The sequence below is a fragment of the Macrosteles quadrilineatus genome, unplaced genomic scaffold (genome assembly GCF_028750875.1).
Source record: "Macrosteles quadrilineatus isolate MER2022 unplaced genomic scaffold, UCM_ALF_1.0 Scaffold_2__2_contigs__length_208266976, whole genome shotgun sequence".
Taxonomy (NCBI): Eukaryota; Metazoa; Arthropoda; class Insecta; order Hemiptera; family Cicadellidae; genus Macrosteles; species Macrosteles quadrilineatus.
Genome location: NW_026542595.1, coordinates 71,816,056 through 71,843,549, shown reverse-complemented (window position 1 = coordinate 71,843,549; position 27,494 = coordinate 71,816,056). Strand labels below are relative to the sequence as shown.

At 36.1% G+C, this 27,494-nt stretch overlaps 1 protein-coding gene across 4 annotated transcripts in view; it reads left to right on the top strand.

Moving 5' to 3' along the window:
• Positions 1–27,494, top strand: part of LOC128985850 (paired box protein Pax-6-like) — an 86,686-nt gene that overhangs the window by 51,171 nt on the left and 8,021 nt on the right. For 2 of the 4 annotated variants that reach the window (XM_054405793.1, XM_054405791.1), the window contains one exon: positions 21,527–21,697. In XM_054405793.1, the coding sequence (XP_054261768.1) occupies positions 21,527–21,697 (171 nt within the window). Of the gene's footprint in view, positions 1–21,526; positions 21,707–27,494 lie in introns of all 4 variants that reach the window. The other 2 variants (XM_054405792.1, XM_054405790.1) reach the window with 1 other exon arrangement.

Below are 27,494 nucleotides of genomic sequence, written 5' to 3'. Positions count from 1 at the left end.
TGGACTTCTTCCAAATAATAAATTGTCATATACACACTATAGTTATTAGCATTGATATAAGTACAAAGTTAATAGAACAATAGAAGTTCACAAACAAACTTGTGTATGCTGTATAGAGTTCAAATTTTGGTCAAGAAGTACTTCTATTTCTTTTTTCAGTTGACTGATTCTTTTCAAATTCCACATTGATCTGGAAATAACGGTTTGGTTAAAGTTTAAGTGTCTTTTAATTTTTTTTAACGATGTTGTTCAACATCCGTATAAAAAGTCCTTTATCCCCCTAGGATGGTCCCTAAAGGAATAGAGACTTCTAGAGGGTGGACTGTCACACTTGTAATCTCACGGGTCTTTAAGCTGCCATGGAGTATGAAAACAATGTATCTTTTATGTGAATACATTCATTATTGATTATCGAAACTTAATCTTAAAAGTATCGGGGCAAACTACAATTAAATAGTTAAATTGTTGTTTGTCTTGAACATGGAATGTTGAAGCATCATATTCGTATCTGAAACGTTGGTCAAACGACGCGGCCATCTCGTGTGATTAGACCGTCTACTTTGCATGTGGAATCCCACCTAGATTAAATATTGACTACTCATAAATATGGTTGATTGACGCGCAGTAAATGTTCACTGTGTAAAATTAAAATTAACTTATCAACAAAAAGATGCACGTATATAAAATGTTTAATCGATTTGACCCTTTACACGTAAGTAATTCAAGAGTTTCTGTTCCACATTATTGAGTATAAACTCCGACTGTAGTGTGGCTGTTCGCGTTTTGCACGAATAGTTGTGTCGTTTGATCTAACTGTAACCAGGTAGGGATAGAGAGAGGTATATATAGCCATGGTACAGCGGCGTGCCTTAACATGTTGCAGCACAATCACAAAGCAAACGCGTGATTGTGATGGCGCCGGGCCGAGGGCGAAACGACATCAAACTGTTACATTTAATTCCGCCCGCGGCCACCAGACAAACAAACATACAAGCAAACAACGAAAAAACGCAAACAAACATTAATTGATTCCGCGTCAGGTACAGCGCGAGCGGCACAAAGCATTTTTGAACGCTTTGTCGGGGCGCGGCGCGCGCTGTTTTTGACAAGCTACAGTAGCTGTGTAGCTGTTCGCCGCGCCTAGGGGGCACAGTTTCGAGTCATGGGGGGGGGGGCTTTGATGAGCCCCACCACAATTGGCTCCCCCACAACAAGAGTCTGGCGATGACACTTAGCCGGGGAACTGACAGACCGCCATGCTAAACAGTGGTCTAATAAATTTGTCAATTTGCTGTATCATGGATATGATATGTATTTGGCTTAAAAGAATTTTGGATCCGGACAGAACTTTGAGACGGATAAACCAACTTTTGACTTCCTGGTATTTTTAGCAGTTAAACGTTATTGTATGAATTTTAATCTTTTAAATGATTTCAAGAAGTTACTTATATAATATACTAAGATTAGATTAGATATACCAGTACATAATCTGTCTGTGTACAATATTTGCATTTGACTGCTTTTCCAGTACTAACATACAGTTAACCATCATGCAGTTTTGGTAATGTCCAAAACAGTCTATGTTGTTTGGTAGTCTATAATACAGTAAATGTGTATTCTTTTTGGACTAGGCCTATTCCTTTGGATGTATTCTTGGACAGCTTGTAGGCTCCGAACTACCGAGACACACATTGAATCTATTGATTGGCAAGTTTTGACTCTATACATCCACACACAAAACACCTATGTCACCATACCAGCCGCGCCAAATATAATACTAATTTTACACAATGCACTAAATTATAAATTGATAGAAGAACATGTACTTAAATCGCTTTAAATAAATTTCATTCGATTCCGAATTAAGAGTACTGTAAAACTGTACTCTTAATGTGCACACGTTTTTAATATTCTTAGGCCATATTTCAAAAGTTGTGCTAGTTGTAGCACTTTAAAAATAAAATATGCCTGAATTAAATTGAGCCAAGAGCAGATTAAGTTGCTGCAAAATGTGTTTCCTTTCTTATAAAACGACGTTTTAAATATAGGAAACTGGAAGGAAAACTTAAATGTCTTGAGGGTTTAAGGTGTAAATGTAATCTTGTGTTTTATTAGAATTAGGTACTCATCAACCTATCATAGTGTGAAAAGCGTTGAGAGAACATATAATTCAATAGTTTTTTAGATCACAAAATCAATCAACTTTATTCTCAAAACTCCATTTAGCTGGTTCATATAGATATGATGTCTCTTTTAGTATGCAAAGTCAATGATCTTATCGATTCTTTATTTACAAAATAATTACTCCCTAATTACACTGAACTACTGTACACACTGCCCCGTGCAGTACCTGTATGGATCATATGCATACCTTCGCCATTATACGCAATCAAACGGTAACAATCAAACTAGCATTCCCATATCTTAATGGGACCGGTTGCCGTTATTGCATTACCTCTACTCTACTTGGTCCATGTTATTGGCGGGAAAACGACGTATGTTTGGCGCCAAATATATATTGATTGATCAGATGTTCACAAACGTAACCACACGGCTTTCATTTTAACTGATGTGGTGTGCATACTAAAACCACCATTTAAATAACAACACACCAATGACATTGTGGTTATTATTTTGTGGAAAATAAAAACAAACGATAGGTGTACAAAATTTACAAATTAATATGTTGTTGGAATAGTAGTATTATTAGTTGGTTTGTAGATAAGTCTCAACACATTCGTATGATGTTAGTTATTCGAAGTAAAACAAGTTAATTTAAAACGTTAAGTTTTTTTTTTTACGTTTAGCCTACATTGGATGTCTATAAATGTCTAAACCGGTTTGAAAACCTTTCTGATTTTCCAATCAAGAAACGTACAGTAGGTAACTCATAGTTCAATCAGAAGCAACATCAATCGAAAACAATTAATTATTTAATCTGAACTGAATTTACTATTCGTCTGTTGACATACACTTCAACATTTTATGAGTATTTAATACAAAAACTACTGTATGGGCCTAGTAATACCGTTTATCATTGTATCTACTGTATTCAATTCAATTCAAGGTCAATAGATGAAATAGTTCGGAGCCCCCCTTAAGTTTTAAATTCTATCTAAAAAATGTCATAGGTGTTTTAGCTCCTCTCTTTTGATTCTATTCACAAAATTATGAAAGAAATATACAGGGTGTTTCCAAATTGTATGTTTTTTGTGTTTTGTCTGGACATATTTGGTGGACTTGTTCCTTGGGCTAAGAAATAACATAATATGCCATATAAGTATGGGTCTTAAATGCCTAGATTTCTGTCTGTCGGTCTGTTTGTGATTTCTTTTAATTATTTTATATCTCGGGCATTTTCCAAGATATAAATTTCAAAATTGGTATAAATGTTTAGTTTAGAAGTAAAAAATAGCTTCAAAAATTTCGTTCCAATATCTTAGGCCATTTCAATATGGCGCCCATTTAAAATCTTTAATGCCAAATTTAATGAAAACCATAAATATTAAGAAAACTGTTTCACCGATCAAAACTATAGAGAATTTAAATCCAAACAAAATGAGACCTTGTTTGATAAAATCAGATGACAAACAACCGAGTTATACGGGTTTTTTTATACATTGGGTAACGCAATTTAATAGGACCTATCTAAGAGCAAAGCAGTATGGTAATCCTTTAGAGGCAGACAGAAACCTAGACATCTTTGACCCATACTTAATACTTATATAGCATACTATGTTTGTCTTAGCCCAAGGAAAAAGGCCACGAAATATGTCCAGGCAATTTGGAAACACCCTGTATAACATTCACCTTTAAGCAAGGAAATAGGCGCCAACAGATTTATTTATCTGTGTGTTTTACCCGAAAGATGAAAAATCCAGCATCCTGAGGCGCTTTGCAGTTGCCGATATATAGTGTACGGTTCTATATGGCTGTGTGGTCATCATTATAGACACCTATAACAGATTTGTCCATTGAGGAGACCTAGAACTTGATGTAAAACTTGATAGAACTACATCTAATAAAAATATTGTATAAACATTGAAATGGAAAGGTTAGGATTATGCCAATGAAGGAAAAGGATACTTAGTGTGTTACTACTAATATATACACTAGTAGTAACACAATAGTATATACTATACTAATAACCGTATCCACCAACTAGATTAGTTTACACAATAAAGCTTAAAAATAAAATAAACTTGTAACTTTAAAACACGTAGATACTAGTGATTAGAATTTCTCGTTATTTTACCTGTGGTGCTTTTCTACTGTCGATCATTAAGGGGGTTTTTGATGAATCAAAGTTACAGTCCTCAACCAAGTTGAAGGTATATCAATCTAGAGAACGCGGTAGGTCTCTATGTATTGAGATTTTTTTACAAAGAAATTTCTATTTATTATAAAACTGCCTCCACTAAAAAGAACTTTAAAAAAAATGAAACTTAGAGGTTATGCTCAAGAAGGAAACAAGACCTATAAGTTACTCTGTATATTACATTGTACTCAAAAATAAAACCCCTTGTCACAACCTGAGGTGCTTTGCCGTTGTCGATCGCGGGAGTTTTTAATAAATAAAAGCGGCGGGTACTGGCTCACTCGTGGCCGCAAAATTCCACAAATTTAATATTGCTTTTGAACCGTCGGCCGAGCCCCGCCCCTCGCAATCTGGGGGCTCAAAGTATCCCTCTCACTCGTTATTAAAGATCCCGATAGACCGACGTTGATATTGAGTCCTTCCCTACCAGCCGCGGACCCATCTTTTTATACAAGACGGGAAATTTCATAAAGTATTTGCAGCCCCCGACCACTGATACGCCATTGTCCTTCGCCGCCGTATATTGGACGAACAAAGACCACATTCCTTTCGACTATGTTTAAAACGTGAATATTTTGTATTTTAATTTGTCCCTGTGTAGACAAGACAAGGAGAGATTTGATTTTTCCCCTTTTCTGTAGAATTTTGATGAAGACATGACGTGTGTGTTGGTGTTGTTAACTGAGCACTATTTGAATATATTTCAATAGGGTTTTGATTAAGACGTATCGACGCTGTGATGTTAAGAATGTTTAAAAGAGACTATTATTTATTACAATAGAACTGGCAAATATTTCAAGTTTTACATATTTTGGTAGGGTTTTGATAAACTCAAATCATGTTTAAACCATCATATTTGTTCACATTTCATCCATGAATTATTTGGATTATTACCTTTTCAAAAGAGGTTTGATCAAATTACGTTAGGAGCGTAATAAATCCATGTAAATGTTTAATCTCAACGTCTAGCCTAGGCAAGTCTTACTTGTGAGAGTTTTTCTTGAATACAACTATCAAACGTAGAAACTGTTTGATTAGTACACTTTGAACGCTCATGGACACAAGGTTGATATGTAATGCACCAAAAGTGAGCTATTTGATCGAGGTAAAAGTTTCAATTTAATATGGATTCATATTACCTGGTCCAGTATTGTTTTCGCAAAACTATTAGAAACCCCGTGAGTAAGCTTCCGATCGTATCAGATCCATCTTAAAGGGGTGGTTAAAATAATATTTGTATTGTTTGAGACGAGAGTTTAAACACAAATCATACACTCGCGCTTTACAAATAATAACCTCAGTTGGATATTTTATGGACACACTATTAAAACTGATTCCGTATTTTGTGAGAGGAATCCAGTAAAGTAACTTGCTGTAATCTCAACTTGTTAAGAGCTGCAAGGAGAAGCTGTATTTATTTATTTATTTATTTATTTATACCAACGGTCAAACCAATACATAAATATGACAAAACTTATATAAGACTAAAAAAAATAGACATTTTTGATGAAATTTTAGCCAACTTGAAGTACATTCAATAAATAGATTAACAATGATAACAGAAAGATATAAGATATAAAAAGATATAAGAAATAACAAGGTATAGATATAACAAGATATAGATATAACAAGATGATATAACGATATAACAAGCAACAACAGTGTAAATAGGAAATAAATATAACAAAATATAGTAAATAACAATATAAATATAAATATAAAAGTAACAATGAAGCATAACACGGACAAGAACAACAAAACAATAATGATAAATCTACGAGGAACGCAAGCTGCTAACGAGTTTTTTTTTAAACGTTTCATTGTTCATGCTGAACAAGTCCAATTGACCAGGTAGGTTGTTTGCCAGACGTTGCAGACGAGGAAGTGCACTGTGGTACATGTACTGTGTTGAGTACTGCCGCCTCGCAAACAGCTGGGTATGGCGAAGGCTACGTGATGTGCGGAAGTCTAGTTCCAAGAGCAGGTCGGGAGCATCAATGGAGGATGTGATCAATTTCTTCAGGAATAAGACATCATTTACCTCACGTCTGGTAGAAAGAGGCAACAGGTTCAACTGGAGTTGCAGATCATGAACAGGAACAGCACGGTATTGCATCCCCAAACGTAGACCAACCAGGCGAACAAAACGGCTTTGAGTGTTTTCCAGCCTGGCGATCTGACCAGACTGGTACGGATTCCAAACTGTGGAGGAAAACTCAAGTATGGGTCTGACAAGATGGATATAAAGAGTTACCAGTGCCGATACTGAAAATCTGTCATGACTGACCCTGGTGATGAAATTAAGTGCTGAGTTGGCCTTCTTGCAAATGTAGTTAATGTGCTCTTGAGGATTGAGGTCAGGAGAGAGTATGATGCCTAAGTCTTTGACCTTTGAAGAACGTTGAAGTTGCTGATCTGCTAGTTTATACGGATGAATAATAGGATTATTAGATCTGGTGAAGGTTACCACAGAGCACTTTGAGACATTCAAAGACATTTCATTCATCTGGCACCACACTGACAGTAAATCAATACTATTCTGTAGAGCCTCGCAGTCTCTCACATGTGAAATCTCTCTGAAGATCTTGGCATCATCAGCAAAAAGCAGTACATTTGAATCCAAATGCTGAACCAAATCATTGATAAATATGGTGAACAAGGCCGGGCCCAGAAGCGATCCCTGAGGAACCCCGGAAATAGCAGGAAATGGTTGAGACAACGAGCCAGCCACTCGCACCTGAAGAAACCGATCCTGGAGGTAGCTCTCTAACCACATTAGAAGGGGTCCATTTATTCCAATGGCTCTAAGTTTAGCAATCAGATGTTTGTGGCTAACTCGATCGAAGGCCTTGGAGAAATCCGTGTAAACAGCGTCAATCTGGTGGGAATTTAAGAAGGCAGTAGTAACATTACTCTGGAAGGACAAGAGGTTCGTAGTGGTTGAGCGTCCCTTCATAAATCCATGTTGTTCTGCATTTATCACACTCTTCAGAGCGAACGACAATCTCTTCAGCACAAGCGATTCAAAAATCTTTGCTAACGTGGACTGGATAACAATAGGGCGATAGTTCCTGACATCAGCAGGAGATCCGGACTTAAAAATTGGAGTTACATAACCATTCTTAAGATTTGAGGGAAAGACACCAGCAGCCATGAGTGAGTTGAAATATATGGTGATATGAGGTGATAAAACACTGCTACAGAACCTCAAGACCAGTGGTGATATGTCGTCGGGTCCTGCACCTTTGCTTGTATCAAGTGAATTCAGCTCATCCTCCACCTCCGAACAGCTAACATAACATGATGAGATTGAGGTGATTGCGTTAAGCTCATAATCTGGTGGGGTAGATGACGGGGACTTATAAACAGAGGCGAAAAATTTGGCAAAAAGATTGGAGATATCCTGGTGACTATCAGCAACTTCAGCATCCAACTTCACTCTTGACGGCAGGGAGGGCAGTTTCTTAGTAGAATTCACATAACTCCAGAAGGCACGAATATTGGTTTTTATAGATGAATCAACAGTCTCGATGTAAGCTGAGTAGCATTCCCTCGTCATCCTCTTGCATATAGTTCGAACACCGCAAAACTGGAGATATATTCGGTCATCGAGACTCTGCTTGTAGCGCTTGTGTAGTTCCTTTTTCTTGATAATCATCAATTTGAGTTCTGAAGAAAACCATATGGGGAAGGATCTTTTTCCTATATACTTTGAAGGACAAGCATTTCTTATAGTATGACTTAGTTTGGAGCAGAAGTCGGAAAAGTATAACTCAGCATGCGTATAGTTGTCAAGTATAGGATAACTAATGCCCTGTACCCAGTCAAAAACATGGTGAAGATCACATTGTTTGAGATTAGGAAAGACGGCACTATAATTAAGATCATCAAGAGGGCAAACAGGGAGTTCCATTTCCAAGGCAGGGTGATGGTGTTCCACAGCAAGAAGAGGATCAATTGCATTTTGCACACGCAAATCTTCAGAGGAAAAGACCAAGTCGAGGAGAACACCACGCTCATTCACGATGCTGTTACACTGTCTTAGCTTCAGGAAGCTCATAGCATCACAAATAGGTTGAGCAGAAGTATCAACTTGACAAGTTGTAGGATCCAGCCAATTAACATTTGGTAAGTTGAAGTCACCAACAACCAACATTGGGTTTGAGTTCGGATTAGCGACAAACAATTCCTCAAGTATTGAAGAAAATTCAACATATTGAGATGAATTTTGATTAGGTGGTAAATAGACTGCACTCAGTACGAACAAAGAGTTTTTGAGCCTTACGGCAGTGAAGACAGACTCAACGCTCTGCGTAGATGGTAGGAGTTCCCAAGACTCAAAATCATTCCTTATTGCAACAATAACACCTCCACCACTTGATTTAAGACTTGATAAAGGCGATCTGTCGCATCTATATACTCTATAGTTTTGGAAACCAAGTTCAGAATTACTTATATCATTAGTAAGGTTTGTTTCAACCAGTATAATAACATCATAAGTTGAGTTACTTAAAGATTGACGAAGGGCAGTGAGTTTAGTTCGTAGGCCATTGACATTCTGAAAATATAAGCTTAGTTTGGTTTGACCGTTGGACTTTCCCCGTTTTTTGACTTTGTTTTAACAATAGAGGGTATACCATTAGAGTATTTTATAGTTAGATCCTTTTCTCCAGCATTTTTTCTTTCCTCAAGTTCCTCCCTCAATTTCTTTAGATGATTTCTCTCTCGAAGGGTGCGATCTCTAGAAACACTCAATAGGCTATCTGCAGCAGCGTTCTTTTCAGAGAAGCGTTGGTAGAAGAGTTTAGCTTCATCAACATCAGGAAAGATAACTTTGATTGGCCGGGGTTTTTTGGTGTTCTTAGTGCCAATTCTAAAGTTTTTAACATTTTTCACGTTGACACCCTGGCACACTTCTGTGATGAGATTTTGTATTTCTTGAGTATCTTGTTTTTTCTTCAAATCAATGGTGGCAAGAGTACTCTCCTTGATACCATGAACAATAACGTTGAACTGACGCTTGTTACGATCGTTGATTTCCATTAAAGTCTCCTCAAAACTATCTACATTAGCTATTTTAGACTCAACTCTTTTTAATACCATATGTATTACCACCCTTAAGACAGGTGGGAAGAAGTTGTTGGCTACCCAGTGGTGAAGGGTGAGGGGCGTAAAAGTTGAGCGATAAGTGGGATGTCCGGACTTGGTAACTGGCAACTAACTTAATATTCTAACAGAGGAACTGGAAACTGAGCCGGAGAAACTTGCGGTTTTAAGAGGAGGGCTGAAATTAACATTTCGAAACGTAAATACACGGGTAGTAATTATTGTGAAAATTTGTGTCGTTTAATGATTTGCGAATAAGAATTGGTGTTTTTTCCTAGTTGACTCATGCTTTATAACTATAAAAGCAGGGATGTAAAATTAAGAGGTCAATTTAGTTTTTAGAAAAATAAAGACATTAGAAATCACCAAGTGTAACGTTTTCTCTTAAACGATTAAATTAGGAAACGGCTACTAAAAACCATAACATATACATACAATGTCGGAAAAATATTTATTTATTCATTCATTCCATCGGGAAAGAAATTCAATTAAAGATGTAAAAATCAATATTGAACATAGTTCAGTCTTAAAATATACTATTACATAAATAAACCATAATCTTTAGAATGACAATGTAAGACAATCCATACATTTTTCACTCTAAGCTAAAAATTCACGATCGGTGGATGTGACACTAGTTTTTTTTCTCGTCCGCGCCTTCACTTCTTCGTGGATTTTAATGAAACACACACGTTTGGTAATTAATAGCTGTTAAGATTAAACTTTATTTTCTTTGTGTCAATCTAAGATTGATTGATAGTCATTATGATTACGACAAAAGATGACTACGCCACAAAGTCTTGATTATATTTTGATGAGTAACGTAACACCCTATACTTGCGTTATACGCGTACAAAAAGAAAGAATGGCGTTTTTGCAACCAAGATTTTCCAATAAACGTGAGTTTTATAAAGTATGCATTAAAATATTGGGAAAGGTAAACAATGAGTAAATCTCGCAAATGCTTACGGTTTCTATGGTAAAACTGTGATTATACCGGGCGTTAAGACATTTAAGTGAATTTTAAACTTAATGATTCCACAGTAAACTTTTTTATTTATACTAGGCGGCAACCACATCACGTGATGGCGAACACCAGCACCTAGACCTCTATCACATCACACTCGTCCCATTATACGCCCAGGACACCCTAATTATGCGATCCAACCGGTAGTTGCCCCCTCCCAAAACCAAAATGGCCGCACTATTGTTGCCAATTAAAATGAACTTTTTATACCCATCACCGGTTACTTGTGTCGGTAGAGGGATATATTGACTTACGTGTTGTAATAAACTGTTTTGGGGACTAATTGATCGTGAATGTTTTTGCAAATCTTTCTCAGAGTGCATCACACATGTCTGAACACTTGTATATTAAGTTTTTTGTTAGGGTCTACGCCAATATTTATTACGGTATACTCACAAAGAGTTTCAAGGGAAATCGATTTAGCCCATGAAGCTTAGTAGATGTTTCGGGGATCGTAGCTGATGTCCTTGTCTCGCCGAATTCGGGAACACCAGTAATACACTTAAATATTTTTTTGTCCTAGGACGATAGGCACGAGCCCGGGATTGTTTTCTTTACATTACAGTGATCGGTCTCATTGATACGTACGATAAAATTATTACATACTTTCATTACCCACAACCACATAGGCCAGTAACGTGATTTAATAATGGTTATCATGAAACAGTTTTAAACTCTCAAGACATTATTTACTTGTGGCCTATACATGTACGTAATATAATATACATGTTGAAGATCTGTAGCGCTATCAATGGTTTTCACTTTAATATAATACTATCTACTAACTTTTAAACTCATTTCATACGAAGTTAATTCAAAAGCTCGTCGAGAAGACAAAAATTATGATAAATTATTAATACCGCAAGGACGTGCAAATAAATCATCGATCGTTCCATAGCTTCGAACAACCCAGTAGGCAGTATCCCAATATTGAAATAAGATCATGATCTACTCGCTAACCTTCAACCCCATAACCGAAGACTGTCCACCCCCGCCTCAAAGACAGGCTTTAATTACATGACGAGGCTCTTGCAGACTTATCTGCCGTCTTGCGCGATATTCGAGCCGACAACCCGTCTTAGTTTGGACAAGCAATTAAAATTATGCAAATCCACTTTAATATGTATGGACAAACATAGGAATAATTAGTGTCGATCGATACACGTTGGCAACACTGACGCGCCAAAGATGGCGGCGGTGTCAGCTGTTAGCCTAACCTCCAGTCGGATTACTTACAGCTAAATGGTTCCATTGCCTATCACAAAGCTGCAGTCGTTTTCCCTTTTTTCCGTGGGGCGGCGCCCCACTCCGTCCCGCACTTATGACATAGTGATTTATAACACTTTTATTTATTTACTTGGCTCTTTTCACACTCACATCTGCTTTATTACAGCGCATTAGCACGTTTAGGGTTACCTTCGCTCACCACTCGCCACGCTCCGTCGCCCTGCGGCTACTTACCGGTGAATAAACATGTCGCCGAGGACCCGGGACCCGGCTACCGGTTCCCAAACGTAAATAAAACGGATGAGTTTGCTAATCGGAAAGTAACCGTTCTATAGTCCGAAATAGACTCACAGGAAGAAGAATAATCGACGCCTTTACAGTCGAATCTTGGATTACGAGAACTGACCGCGTTGTTGACTTGGCGAAAGTACTGATCGACGAATCTACAATTATTCAACTTTGAAGTTACACTTATTTAAATGACAAATAAAAAGAGGTTTACACATACATGATAAATTTCAAGTTAAAAAATTAAAACAAAAAATTATGATTTCAGCGTTTTTATTCCTCTAGGTTTTAGTCCAATTTTTCACATTGTTTCAGTCTAATTCTAGACTGGTTCGTGGCGTTATCACTTGGATGAAATCCTTTGGTAATTGGCGGAATTTGAACCCGCACGCTCTACCACTAGACCAACTCGCTCCCCGTGATTCTAGGGTAGAGACAAACATGTTTCAGAGGCTCAATTAAACTATGTTCATCTTTAACGTGGACATGGGATGTCTAGTTGTATTCACAGTAAAAAATTATATCAAAAATTGAGTTATAAGTTCTCGATATAAACAATAGGATAATAGTCTTATTCTAAATACCATATGACCAGAATGTTTGTTTCTTTATTATGATAAGCTGCATTGCATTCACGTTATTGTCATATAAGTTTCACGTAAAAAAAAAAACTTCACAAAACGATTATACAGCAGGAACGATCAACTTGGGTTTTAACTTTCAAACTTTGTGAAAATGTAGGTAAGAAATATAACGTATTAAGGTATAGCTCTAAATCCATTTTTTGTCACCAATGGACTTAATAGTGTAAATAAATTAAAGAACGGCAGCTTAATTGTTTTTTAATTAGGTAAACATTAACAGCAGTTCCTGAATTTTGTAAAACTTATTTTAATACTTACTTTTAATTATCAAACACGTTGGTTATGCTGTTGACAGATAAAGTGAAAAACTTAGTATATTTTTATAGCTGGACCCTTAAACTAAACATAGTCTTTATAACTGACAAAACGCTCTTGCCTCCATAGTTAAAAGTTATACTAATGGAGATGAAAAAATCCAACGCCTAGTGCTTTGTTGAAATTATAATGCGACGTGTGAAAACGCAGCGAATAATTCTATTGTGACAAAACATGTTGGGATTTGTCGTGCCAGTCTTATGTAAATAGCCGCAGGACATTTGTCACAATATTCTAGGGTCAGCTGGAAGGACCTTGAGGAGTATTGTTGGTCCTTAGTCCTTGCCACATCTGCCTCCCTGTCCTTCCTATAATCCTTCGTCCTAGACACACTTGATCCAAGAAACATATTCAACCTCCCATGGATGTTGCTTGTTGTGAAATAGTAATTCTGAAATTGTTTCTCAGATATAACTACTGATACAAAACGTGTTATCCAAGAGATAAGACAGAAAGGATTTTTACTTCCAGAAAGTTTAATTTTTTTTATTAGCTAAAAGGTATTTATACTCTGCTGACATTATTCCGCAATTATAAAAAAAATTGAGGTTTATGAAATTTAATCGTCACTTACAAAGAAATTTACCTTAGCATTAACATCTACATTTTAATTTAAACATACCATGTTTAAAAAAATATAATTTTAAAGTTTACTCATAAACAACTATTTTATATAAAAATTATACCCATTCTATATATGGCTATACCTACCAATTTTTTTAATACGGTATACACATACTCGTCAACACGACTAAATTATCATTCCAATAAACCCCTGTAATGTACAGGGTGTTTCGAAACTCTCTCCCGAAGCTCCGTGGGCATGTTCCTTAGGTGAAAACAAAAAAACAAAAAAAATGTTATAAACATATCCCTTATCTTGCTTCGTTTTCCGTCTGTCAGTGTGTATGTTTTTTTTAAATTACTTCCCATAACTATGGAACCACTTGAGATAACTGCTTCAAACTTTTTACGTGTATGATGATTAATAGGAACTATCGTTTTAGAAAGCATCAAGTTTCTACTTTGTATGGATTCAAAATGGCGACTATTTTTGCTTAATAAAAAAAACCTTAAAAAGCTTAATAACTCAAAAACCATAATATTTATAAAAAAGTGACGAATTCCAAAAATGATGGAAATTCAATTCACTTTACAGAAAGGTACAATTTGTATAGGATCATTACACAATTAATGGAAAACATAAATTTTTCCGAAGTTATAACTAAAAATTTATGCAAATTCAATAAATTTGCAGGTGATAACTTTATATATTTTTTTTCTCCGTTATTTGTGTTATGACCCTATAAAAACTATACATTTTTGTAAAGTAATTAAATTTCCATCCTTTCGGTCTTTTGTAGCTTTTATATAAATCCTATGATTTTTGAGTTATGAGGCTTTGAAAAATAGAAATGACCCAATTTTGAAATTAAACAAAATATAAAATTGATACTTTGTAAACAAATAGTTCATATTGATCATCATACACGTACCAAGTTTAAAGTTGGTACCTAAAGTGGTTCTAAAGTTATGGGAAGTAATGTAAAAAATACATACACATAGGCCAGTCAAATTCTACAATAAAATCGCAAAGCGTGATGTATTGCTGCATTTTTAATAAGTTGTTGGGACCAGTTAGGGTAACTCAAAACCAAGTATGCAGCTTCGAGATCCCTGTGCTCCCTGCGTAATAAGTAAAATATTAAAAAAATAGCCTAATGTATTTTTTTTAGTTTTTGGGCTATAACTTATTAACAGTGCATTTTTCTTAATACTACTCAAATGTAATAATTAAAGTGCAAAAAATTTCCAACAATTAAAGCATAGTTTCATTTATGAGTGTCAAATAGTTTTTGAGCAATGGTTTTTAAATATTATAAAATTTGTAAAGTGATTGCAATAATTTACATTTTTCCTGGGTTGGACCCACAAAAATTGTATAATACCCATATTATGGCAGAACTCTTAAAACTTCTTTTGTAGTAAATTTTATTGGCTTTCGTTTTATCACAAAGCCAAGTCTGTACCTTCAACACTTTTCTGAAAAGTGTACAAATAATAATTTATGAATATCACGATTTTTGTAATTTAATGAGTCGAAATAACGTCCCCTAACCATTAAGTGATAAAAACGAAATGAGGAAAAACATATTTAAGGTTAAAAGTTATATTTAAAGATAAATTATGACAAAACATTCTTACAATTAGTATTTTGGCTTTTTGGACACTGAAGGCATGTATTAGAAAGGTTTCCTGATTCAAACTGATCGGGTAAAGACATATTATCGTCAGGGTCATCTTCATCCTCTTCAATACTGTAAATGGTAATGGGACATTTTGGCAATTCTTAGCAGAGCAAGGAGTACATAAAGGTGAAAACTTAAGCCCGGCCTTCCGACATGTGCAAGCACTCGTGCATCCCTTTTTGTACCAACATGAAATTAGTTTCAGAGGGTTGGATGGAGCTTGACTGCATGAGGTTGTCACTGGAACCAATCCTGCTGTGCTATTTGACCAATCCCACTCTGTGGGATCCTTTTCAATCCCTAACCATTTTTGCACTTGGTGGTATGCTCGAAATGAGTGGAAGGAAGCTGCATCTTGGGTGGTGGGCAAGCGTGATAAGTTTACCTTAGCGCTGGCTGCTGCCTTTACAAACAGGTGCAACCGAAGGTATTATAATTCATCGTGGAATGTGTTGCCACCATACAAAGCAATTAGGGACTTTTCTCCAGCTTCCTAGGAGGAATATTTAGGGTGAGAATGGGGAAACTTATTTTAATACCATAAAACCCCGTTCCCTTTAGTACGATCATACTGGTTCGCGAACTCGTTCGGACGTAAGAATAACATTTGCTTATAATTTAATCAAAATTGGACGAGTTTTACTCTATTTAATGTGCTGATGGACATACACACACATTTACATAAACTTAAACGGGAGGCGTTTTTGACCTCTAGGAATTTGAGCATGTTTTAGCAAATTTCCTATATAGGGAATGAGCTATCACCGTAGTATTCATGATAAGACCTGGACCCGGGACCGATTTCAATACAGTACAAAATCAATAATATTCACCCTACAGATATAAATATCAGATTAAAATACAGCTTATCTTTTGTCATTTTAACTTAACAAGGTCATTTTTCCATTTGTTTTAATCAAAATCCTGCAAGTGACGTCCTTGTCATTTTAACCAACAACAACACAACAACAAGGTTGACACAACAACAGGAGGTCGTCTTTCAGGCTCTCGGAAAAGGTGCTGCGGGAAAAAGTACATCAGCAATAATCTTATTGATGTAGAACCTGTACTATTGTAGTTAAAATGCATCATATAAAATATTTGAAACAGCAAAAAGTTGTTTACGCAACGATTGTGTTCAAATCAGATCAAATTATTGTCTTTATTTCATATTGTACATAAATCAGTACATGGAATGGCGTCAAAAACTATATCTAAAACTTAACATAAAGAAAACAAGTCTGATAGAAATAAAACAATAATTTAACATATATTCTTCTTTTTTACTTACTGATAGGAAGTAGCTATTACCAGGTGGTACGGTAAGGCTTAGTGCCGAGACCGATATATTTGATCATTTTCTGCGGTTGGGATATTTACTGTAAGTTGTTTTTACACAAATTTATATTATATTTTTAAAAATTTAGCTAAAGCATAGTAAAATTTATTTATCTAACTATTAATAACTTAAACACATGCTGTAAAAACAATTAAACTCGTTAAATGAAAAAATCACAATATTCATAAATTATTAGTTGTATAGTTTTCAGAAAAGTGTTGGAGGAAGAGACTTAGCTTTGTAATAAAACGAAAGACAATAAAATTTACTACAAAATCAGTTTTTAAGAATTCTGCCATAATATGGGTATTACACAATTTTTGTGGGTCCAGCCCAGGAAAATTGTAAATTATGGTAATTACTTAAACAAATTTGTAATATTTGAAAAATCATTGCTCAAAAACTATTTGACACATAAAAATGAAACTATGCTTAAATTTTTAGAAGTTTTATGTACTTTAATTATTACATTTAAGTAGTATTAAGAAAAATGCACTGTTAATAAGTTATAGACCAAAAACTTAAAAAATACATTCATTTTGTAATATTTTACTCATTACGCAGGGAGCACAGGGATCTCAAAGCTGCAAACTTGGTTTTGAGTTACCCTAACTGGTCCCAACAACATATTAAAAATGCAGCAATACATCACGCTTTGCGATTTTAGCCTCTTTTTATGTACGATTTGACTCAGATGGAAAACTAGGCGAGATAAAGCATATGTTATACGATATTTTTTGTTTGTTTTCTCCTAAGGAACATGACCACGGAGTTTCGGGAGAGAGTTTCGAAACACCCTGTATATTTTTATTACGTTAGAGCCTGATACCAATTATTATTATTATTATTATCAATTGCTCGAATCTCTTAAGGCTACTTACTACGATACTCTATTAGTACTGTTCTAGTAACAATTACGTCACACTATTCAAGAGTTGCAACTATGTTTCACCCACATCGAGTTTAAACCCTCTTGCAATCTAAATCCCTCCCAAAACAGGGACTAGCCTCACACGACAAAGGTCCTTATCCGTTGTTCCAACAGTTTCGATCCTTAACTATGACGGCGACGTTACAGTGACTTATCCTGGTTTCTCAGAGTTAAGCTCCCACTAAAACTGTGAAATCACAAAACATCTGATCCACGATCCTGACAGTTTCAATCCCATCCAACTCTCTGACGTCACACAGTTTCAATCCCATCTAATACTCTGACGTCACACAGTTTCAATCCCAGCTAATACTCTGACGTCACACAGTTTCAATCCCATCCAATACTCTGACGTCACACAGTTTCAATCCCATCTAATACTCTGACGTCACACAGTTTCAATCCCATCTAATACTCTGACGTCACACAGTTTCAATCCCATCTAAGACTCTGACGTCACACATTTTCAATCCCAGCTAATACTCTGATGTCACACAGTTTCAATCCCATCTAATACTCTGATTTCACACGGTTTCAATCCCATCTGAGACTCTGACGTCACACATTTTTAATCCCAGCTAATACTCTGATGTCACACAGTTTCAATCCCATCTAAGACTCTGACGTCACACATTTTCAACCCCAGCTAATACTTTGATGTCACACGGTTTCAATCCCATCTAAGACTCTGATGTCACACAGTTTCAATCCCATCTAATACTCTGATGTCACACGGTTTCAGTCCCATCTGAGACTCTGACGTCACACAGTTTCGATCCCCAGCTAAAACTGTGTGTCACACGACAATCCCGGATCCTCCCTAATCAACTTGTCGCCCAACTTCACTGTTTCACGCTTTGTTCGTTTCTCTCGCTCTCTCACAATTATTTAAAACAACCTCTCCTCGTCCTTATTTCGTTAGCTTACTCGTTTAGTCCCCCCCCCCCCTTCAACAGCGTCTTGTCTTGATACAGCACACATGTGACTGTGTGAGTATAAGCGACTGTCACAATTATGTAAATTGAAGCCAGCCTTATAAACACGTTTGCAGCAGAGCTTGTCGTCTTCAGGAGAGTTTAACTCGGTGTTTTAAGCAAATCAAGAGAAGTCCCCCCTCTCACCGTCTCAGCTCTCTCCAATTCTTGGAATATTCGTTGACAATATTCAGAAATCCTTCCATCATATTTTGTAATAGTTTTTAAGTCGTTTATCTTTGTTTCGGAAAATAAGAGATGCAATTAGAGCGCGTGCGTTGCATACATCGCATTTTCAAACATATTGTGTGTCATATAAATATAGATATTGCTAATATAATGGTTTGTTATATTTTTTAAGAATATAATATCATTTAGGTATTTAAACAATGGAGAAAGGGATGCAAGCCAACAACTCCTTTGCTGTTAGCGCTCTGTGTTGAATACAGCAATTTGATAAATTACGATAGATTAGTTTAGTTGATGATTAGGGTTGTCCTTTAGCTGTGTAAACAGTAGATAGTTTGATCTAATAGATTACAAATGCAAGGTGACCTACCTTCTTTGATAGTCAGCCTGTATTTTATTCTTCGATATTGAGTGATCCTTTACAAAATCATACCAATAGCCCAACAGTAGTCCGAAGAGCACAGAAACCGGCATTCTACAGCGAATGAAACAAAAGCAACAGAGGCCGATAAGTTATTCAATTGCAATAAATTAAATACAATTAGGCACGCAAGCGGGCGTGCGGCGGCTGCGACAAGTCGACCTCATTGGTCGCTCAAGCACCGGAAGTCAGCGGAAACAAAACGACATATTGTTGGCCGCCATTTCCGCCACGGCACGAGTCGCGGCTAGCAACAATTATTCCCAGTTTATACATATAACAATGAGTCCAATGCGCTGAAATCAAGTGATTATTGTCCCCTCACCTGTTTTGAACACGGTTTCCACGGCACGGGCCAGCAGAGCAAAGAGCTGTTATTTCGCAAGAATAAATGCATTCAACGCGTTTACTTGTACTCGACCCCCTCTTACCTGCTTCCGTTAAGTGTACAGTAGTTGGGTTTTAGTTGGAATAGCAATTACGGTTTTATATTTCTTTTTGTTTCAAAAGTTCTAAAAGGTTTTTTTACTTAATTGCGTTGATCCTTGTTGCTTCATAATTATTTGCATTGTCTTTAAACCAGACAAGACAATTAACCTACCTTCTATGATAACCAGGCTTTGTTATTTGTGACATTTTACTCCCGTTTGTGTTAACGATTTTTACACAATTTTTTCATATTTAGTGTACTTAGTGTGACCAACTACATTGTTAAAAATAACCGGAGAACAAATCACTTGATACGTCTGCTGTCAACACTAAAGGTTATATGTATTTACAAAACCCAAGCTAAAAGCTCACGGGTGGACACTAAATATATCACTCGTCCGACAAATAAAATATACCTCTCTCCTGAAACCCAAAGGAGTCTCGAGATGAAAAATGATTTCAAACTTCATCCCCGGGCTGGGAAAGTGACAGGGCCTCCGAATTTGACTTATTCGCGTCACCTCGCGACTTCTCCGGTACCTGACAGCCCATAAATTTGCTCGATCAAACTGCGATAGTCTAAAATAAATTGCAAAACTTATGTAGACTTAGACCAATATTTCCCTCCGGTTGTAAAATATTAACATTTATGAGAGAGACGGCGTGTTATCGCAGACTTCCATTACTGTAAGGGCCGAGGGGGTAGATAAGTCAGGGGGAGGGGGCGCGTTCCGGGGGCGCTCAGGCAGAAACCTCGTGATAACAGGGAGATGGGGGGCTGGGGGGCAAAGCTCCCCCCATTCCCCCGATCCCTAGTCTACATCTTCACCCTTCGTTCACTCCGTTTACAGACACCATTGTGTACATGTGTTAGCGTAGTCTTACTACGACCCTGTCAAACAGATGGTTCGTTTTAACTCATCACATGAACTTTTGACTTCATGACTTTCATTAGAGGCCCCTTAATCCTTTATTAAAATGTTATGTTGTAATATGATTTTCAAGTATTTTCCATAAGCTGAATTTAAGTTTAATACAGATTTAAAAATGTAGTTGCAACAACTGCAAAGACTTGTCGCAAATAACATAAAACATGGTATTGGTATTAACCAAAAAACTTTAGGGAATATATCTATCCATTCCACACTTCAATTGTTTATATTCATTTGATTTAATTAACAAATACCCCCGCCGCAGCAAACCTGCAGACTAAGCGAATTTCCATTTGACTGATTGGATTTACACTTAAATGTCTACTTAAATATAACATTTATTCTTGATTTAAATAGAATTAGTTTAACAAGTACTTAGGTTTGCTGCATCAGGGAGGGTAAAACTGTTTTTTTTTGTAAAATGTGAATAGTTAGTAAGAAATAAAAACATTTTCCAAATTTGATCAAGATATGTTCACAAACAAGCAAACTAGAACAGTTTACTTATTCTCCATAAGAATAACATGGGAATTTTAAATTTAAAATTTTTTTGGAATTTTCTCCGTAACCATTAGGCGCATAATAACGCTTCAATATACTAAATTATTTGTTTTTTTAAGCTCTACAAAATGGTTTGGAAAGAAATTGCTAAATTTTATGTTTTTTGGGTCAAAAATGGGAAAAACCTATTTTTACCCCATAAAACCCCCCGTAAACCCCCGTAAACCCCCGTTCCCATGGTCCGATCACGCTGGATCGCGAACTCGTTCGAATAAACGTACGTTTACACGTTTGTACCAAATTTCATCAAAATCGGATCATTTTTGCTCGAGTTATCGTGCTGACGGACACATATATATATGAATTTGAACGGATGGTGTTTTTGGCCTCTAGGGACCTCAAAACGAAAAAAAAAAATCAGTCCCGCGTCCAGGTCTTACCATGAGTACTACGGTAATAGCTTATTCCCTATATGGGAAATTCGCTAAAAGTCTGAAACATAAAACAACGAACAGCACGAAGCAAATCTAGAAGCTAGTTTAATAGGAAGAAAAACATGAATAAACCCAATCCATTTAAAGGCCCTTCAAGTTCTTGGTGGTCCCCAACCGGCTAACTTACCCTTGTCTGCCCTAGCCTGCGAGGTGGACGGCGTGCCCAGTGACGAGACCTGTACCTCAGGCGGGGACAACTCCAACCCAGGGTCCTGTGGGGCGGATGACGACCAGGCACGGCTGCGGCTCAAGAGGAAGCTGCAGCGAAACAGAACCTCCTTCACCAACGACCAGATTGACAGTCTCGAGAAAGGTACAACAGGTGCAGACACTTCTTCTTCTTCTATCCTCACTGTGTTGGTGTTAGTCAATGGCTACATAACAACAAACTACACAATGTCACTGACTATCCACAAAATATCCATTTCCTAGAGTTCAGGAATCAACTTATTCAGATGTGTTTTCATATCTTCAAACGTATTTAAATTACAGACAGACAGACAAACAGACATAGCAAATGCCTACGTTACACTTGGTTCAATAACCGAGTTATTGAGTTATAGCTTGTATTAGAGAATAGGATTAAGAACTAATCTTGTTATATGACATAAGCATCCTTTATATGTTATATGACATTATTATGTCCTGTTATATGACATAAAACATCCTATAATACAACCATGAGAGATTATTGTGGTGGATTCTCAGATAAAATATACAGGGTTAAGTTAAATGTGTAACTATCAGGAACGACCTTTTGTAGTTTCGTTTAAACTGCAGCGGTTTCGCGCCACATACAGTGAACTTTAGCACATCCTCGCGTATACAACTTTTACCACTTTAATTACATCAATAACCAATTGTGTAAAACAATATTACATAGTATTTTTTCGTTTTTGAACTAAATTAAATTGTAACAAAATATTTTCATTTTTTCAATGGTTGAACTTTTTTAATGTGCTCACCTCTGTACTTACAATTAAACTACAACGGATCGCATTGAAAGAAACATAGGTGCAGGATTCAAATCCACGATTTCTTTAAATATCGGCTGCAGGTCTCTTGCAAAATGTGTAAAAGACATGCTCCAACGGGATTTCATCGTCAACCACATCCTACAGTTCTAAAATTCCAGACCTTTGGAACTTTCTTTGAAGTGAGACTCATTTCTGGGAAACGGAAGCCTGGCGAGCTCTGGCCCTAATCCGGGGTCGAACCCTTTTACGCTTCATTAGGCTTCAGTTCGCACACCAACTAGCTTTCCCCCAAGAATACCTCTCTCCCCAAAAAGTACCTGACCCGTGGGTAAGAGAAGAGGATGACTTTGGTGCCCCGGTGGGGGGAGGGGTGCAAAGGGCAATGTCTTTGGGGAGGAAACACTTCCGTTACTGAGAGGGCAACTGATGGGATAGTGACCTTCCTAGAATTGAATTCTTATTGTTGAGATATTAAGTTAAACAAATGTATTGCAGCCAATTCTTTTCCGTCTTAAACTTTAGCATGAGTAATATATGGACGGCTCAGGAGATTGCCAAATAGTTACTAATACATAGTTGTTTCTAGCCTTTATATTTTCTGCTCCCTTAGTGCACTGTTTTATTTTACAATAAAAACCAATAACTTAGCTGTGTTTTTTTTTTTTTTTAATTTTATCATCACTTCATTATTATTGTGAATTTTGTTTTATATAATTTATTATATATTTAGTCAATCAATTTCATAAGAACAATAAATAGTTTTATATACCTTGTTGAGTTCATAATAAAAGTATCTTTAATTTTGGCCGCATTTAAATAATGGTGATTAAATTTGAAACAATAACGTAGGCCTAGTAACTAGTGTTGCATATACAACATTCGGTTGTGAATTTTCTTGTGCTTTGCCTTGAAACAAAAATTAGTTATATATGAGCGGTCTCTGGAAGATCACGCGGGTTTGGATGAATAGTTTAATGATGCCTATTGATTTGTTTCTATTGTTTCAGTACAAATTGATCAGGTTGTTAAGCGAATTTCTTACTCAAAGGTATAGGATATTAGCTATTACCGGGGATCTCGTTGAAAGACTCCCAGGACCGATTTACTTTTTCGTTTTGAAGGGTCATAACAGCCAAAAACACCACCCGTCCACATTTTTAGATATATGTCCGTCAGCACGATAACTCAAGCAAATATAATCTGATGTTGATGAAATGTGGTTTAAACGTTATTATTAAACTTATTATTATTACTGGTTATTATTTAAACTTTCGTTAAATAATAAAATAGGGATTTCCCATTTTTGACCCTAAAACATACAGTTTTTCTATTTCTTTCTAAACCATTTTGTAGGGCTTATAAAAAAATCATTTAGTACCACAAAGCGTTGGTTGTACGCCTGCCGGGGAGATAAAATTCAATAAAAATGGTAAAGTAAATATTATTTTTTGTTATTTTTATTTTTTTAATCAACTGTTGTAGTTTGCTTGTTTATTGACGGATATTGTACCTAATACAATCGGGGAAATTTGTTAATTTCATACCAAGCTATCGACATTTTAACCAGCAAACACACCTCTTTACTATCACTTTAGCAGCAAACTTAGGTAATCATTAAATCACTATCATTAGACAGTTTTAAGGGAATATTTTTATAACAGGTTACGTACCTTGACGTCCACAATTCCTTAGTCGGTATTCGTTGACTATAGTTTCGACTACTGCGTAGTCATTATCAAAACGGAACGTTAAAATATTACATTCGTTGAATGTCGTCAAATCTTAATACATTGAACACATATATTTTTGTGTAAATCTTGCTAGGTAAGTGGAAATTAGCTTATCTGCATGCAGGTTTACTGCGGCGGGAGTAGGTTATTTTATTATGAGATTGAATTTGTCTGTTGAAATATCATATTATGTAAGTACGTTGTTCATACAATTAAAATATTTATAGTATTACATTTCATATCATTCGTTAGGTAGTGTTAATTCCCCACATTATATGTAATTTTAATATTTAATTCCCTTTATTAAATGTTCCCTACACTTAATTTGTCCTCACATATTTGTAATTTGTAAATAAACCTAATGTTGACAAATATTCTTTTCAAGCCAGCACAACACCAACTCCCAAATATAAGAACCCCCATAATTATTTTAAGAACCCCTGAATATCCTAGTAATAATCCTACAGTATATTAATTACTAGCAGAGTACCCGTCCTTCTTACGGGGTTGGCGTATAAGTATGAAATGCTTATTGCAGTTATACTCGTAAATAGTATACTATTTCGTCAATTCGGTAAATTCCGAATAGGTAGACCTAAATATAATAACAGTTAAAGCAAAGTTGGAGAGGTTAAATTATAATTAATTTTTTACATTTTAAATTGAAATGTTTGCTTTAATATTACGGTTTAAACTTCCGCGAGGGCCACTACATTTACTAATCACGTACTTATCACTGCTTACGCTTCTTCGAAACTGACCAAAGTATACATTTCATTATCTAAATCATCGTATAACCTCATAGTAGCCACTAGTAATCTCTCCCGTGAACTTATCTTACGCACCAACCGTGTGTATTGTACGCAGTCTAGGAAACCACTCACGGCAGCTGCGTTTTGGGACCTGGACAAAAGCCTTATCTATTAAGCTATGGTTCCACAGGATGCGGAATCTCCGCTGTGCGGTGGGTTTTTTTTCCGCTGCGGAATTACAACGACACTGGTTTAATGGAATTCCCATGCGGTTCCACTGATGTGCGTTTCCGCATCCCGAATTTTCGGTTCCGCATGGCGGACAAATCATACTGGTCTGAGAGCATTGGCAGTGCGGATTCCGCCAGCGGAGAAGAGCCATCAATTAATTATTGTGACCAATCCTATTAATTATTGTGATAATTTAGTTTCCTAACATTATTTAAATAACCTTATTCTTTTTAGGGATTGTATTTTTTATTCGTGTATCAATAAAACTGCAATTTAAGTTCAAATTGTTATTTTATTAATGTTCACCATCCTCATAAAAATCAATAAGGTGATTTTTAAGAACTATGTCTAACATCAGTTGACAATAAAAGTTACCACAATTAAATATAAAGTCTGAATATTACCTAATAGCCTATCTAATATATAAAATTCTCGTGTCACAGTGTTTGTCTGCAAACTCCTCCGGAACGACTTCACCGATCGTTATGAAATTTGGTGTGTAAATTCTGTAGGTATGCGAATCGGACGTTAACTATTTCCCGTTTCGAAATTCTTAAAAGGGCTCCGCCCCAGTGGCTCTGGAGTTTCCCATGTTAACCTTATGAGAAATGGAATTAATGAATCTTAACAGCTGTTTCAATTAAACAAGTTGGTTCTGTTCTATGATGTTCAATAGCATTAAAGTTACAAGGATTACCAACAGGGTGCAGCACTATTATTTCTTTTACATTTATGACAACAGCTAATTTGCAACCAAAAGGTGAGTGAGCGTAGCGAACGAACTTCAACCTGGAGGCGAGTGAGCGTAGCGAACGAGCTCCAACCCAAAGGTGAGTGAGCGTAGCGAACGAACTTCAACCAGGACGTGATTGAGCGATGCGAACCGAGATCATCTTGAAAATTAAACGTAACGGTACTTTCTTTCCATCTGTCTGTCTTAGGGGAAACCTATAACTTAGGCGATACGAAGTTCGCCGGGTCAGCTAGTTATTTTATAGTATTTATGGTAAATATTTGTGTTCCCTACTCGTTGCTAGTTTGGACAAAATTGAATTTCCGCAACGTTATTTCCGCAGTTAGTCCACCCCTCCAGATTTACGCTGCGGAAAATTACGCACCGCATGGCGGAAGTTCCGCAGTCTGTGGAACCATAGCGTTTCCCATTTCGTTCGATGTTTGGATTTAACTTAACCTAAAAAAATATTTGAAAGACCCTAGGACTAGTTACTAGGCCTACGTTATTGTTTTAAATTTAAAATGTTTGAGATGTAGGATTTATATGATTTGTTGGGAAAATATGTGTAACACGAGTTCAAACTACCTCTGCCGCACTCGATAAACTTTCAACACTCGCCCACGGAACAGCGTACACATTTCTCTCGTATGCAGCAATGCGCCACTTCGCCCACTAGTTACACAAAAAACTATTGGAATAATAATCAGCCTATTTATTAATGGGTAAAATGAGCTATGATCATGCGAAATTTCAACCCAATTCGAGTCATTTCTTGATTGAGTCCCAAACAAATAACGAACACACACTTACAGCTTTATAATATTAGTACGGTATATAATGATGTTTCGATTGCCAATACACTAATGCTGCCCATGTTCTTTAATAAAGTCCTATAACAAGTACATTTGGATTTTTTAGCTGGAAGCAGTTAAGGTGGAATGTCTTTGAAGATGAACCTATTTGGCAGTAGTGTGATCATGTGTTCAGACCTGTCAAATTTTGAGGTTAAGTAAAAAAAAACAAACTGACATAATAATTCTTGGAATTGACAATAGTTAAATATACTTTAAACTTACTCTAGCCTACTTTTGTATAGCTACTTGGCAATATATAGAATATTTACTGTGAAATAGAGAAGTGATTCCTAACTCCAAATCAGCTAATAAATAAGTTGATACTTAATTATTTTCTCCAAATTATAGGTGATGGTTGCTTTGATAATAGTTAATTATATTAGTTAGTATTAAAATATTGAATCTTCTTGCATAAGTTAGTTAATTTCGATCATTATATTAATAGAATAATATGGTTGCTGCGACTGGGATACACATAAAATAACTGTTGGGACATACAGTAATGGTGATTTACGTTTAGTTTTGAAATATCTTAACATCTAAATATAAACTCGCCTTTTGGGTTTCATGTTAGAGATCAGAATTAAATACTCTTCAGATGACGAGATGAACCTTTATAGACTCACGGTTTGACCCATTTAAATTATAATTAACAGCTAATTGTATTGCTGATAATTCATTAATGCAATCACTAATCAAATAAGTTCACCTCATACAAACAGGATAACATTATACAATGGGCCAAGGAAGCAAGATTCGAGTTTGGTTTATAAAATGCAGTAGCCTAAAAACAGATTTTTTTCTTATAAATTAAACAATGAAATATACTA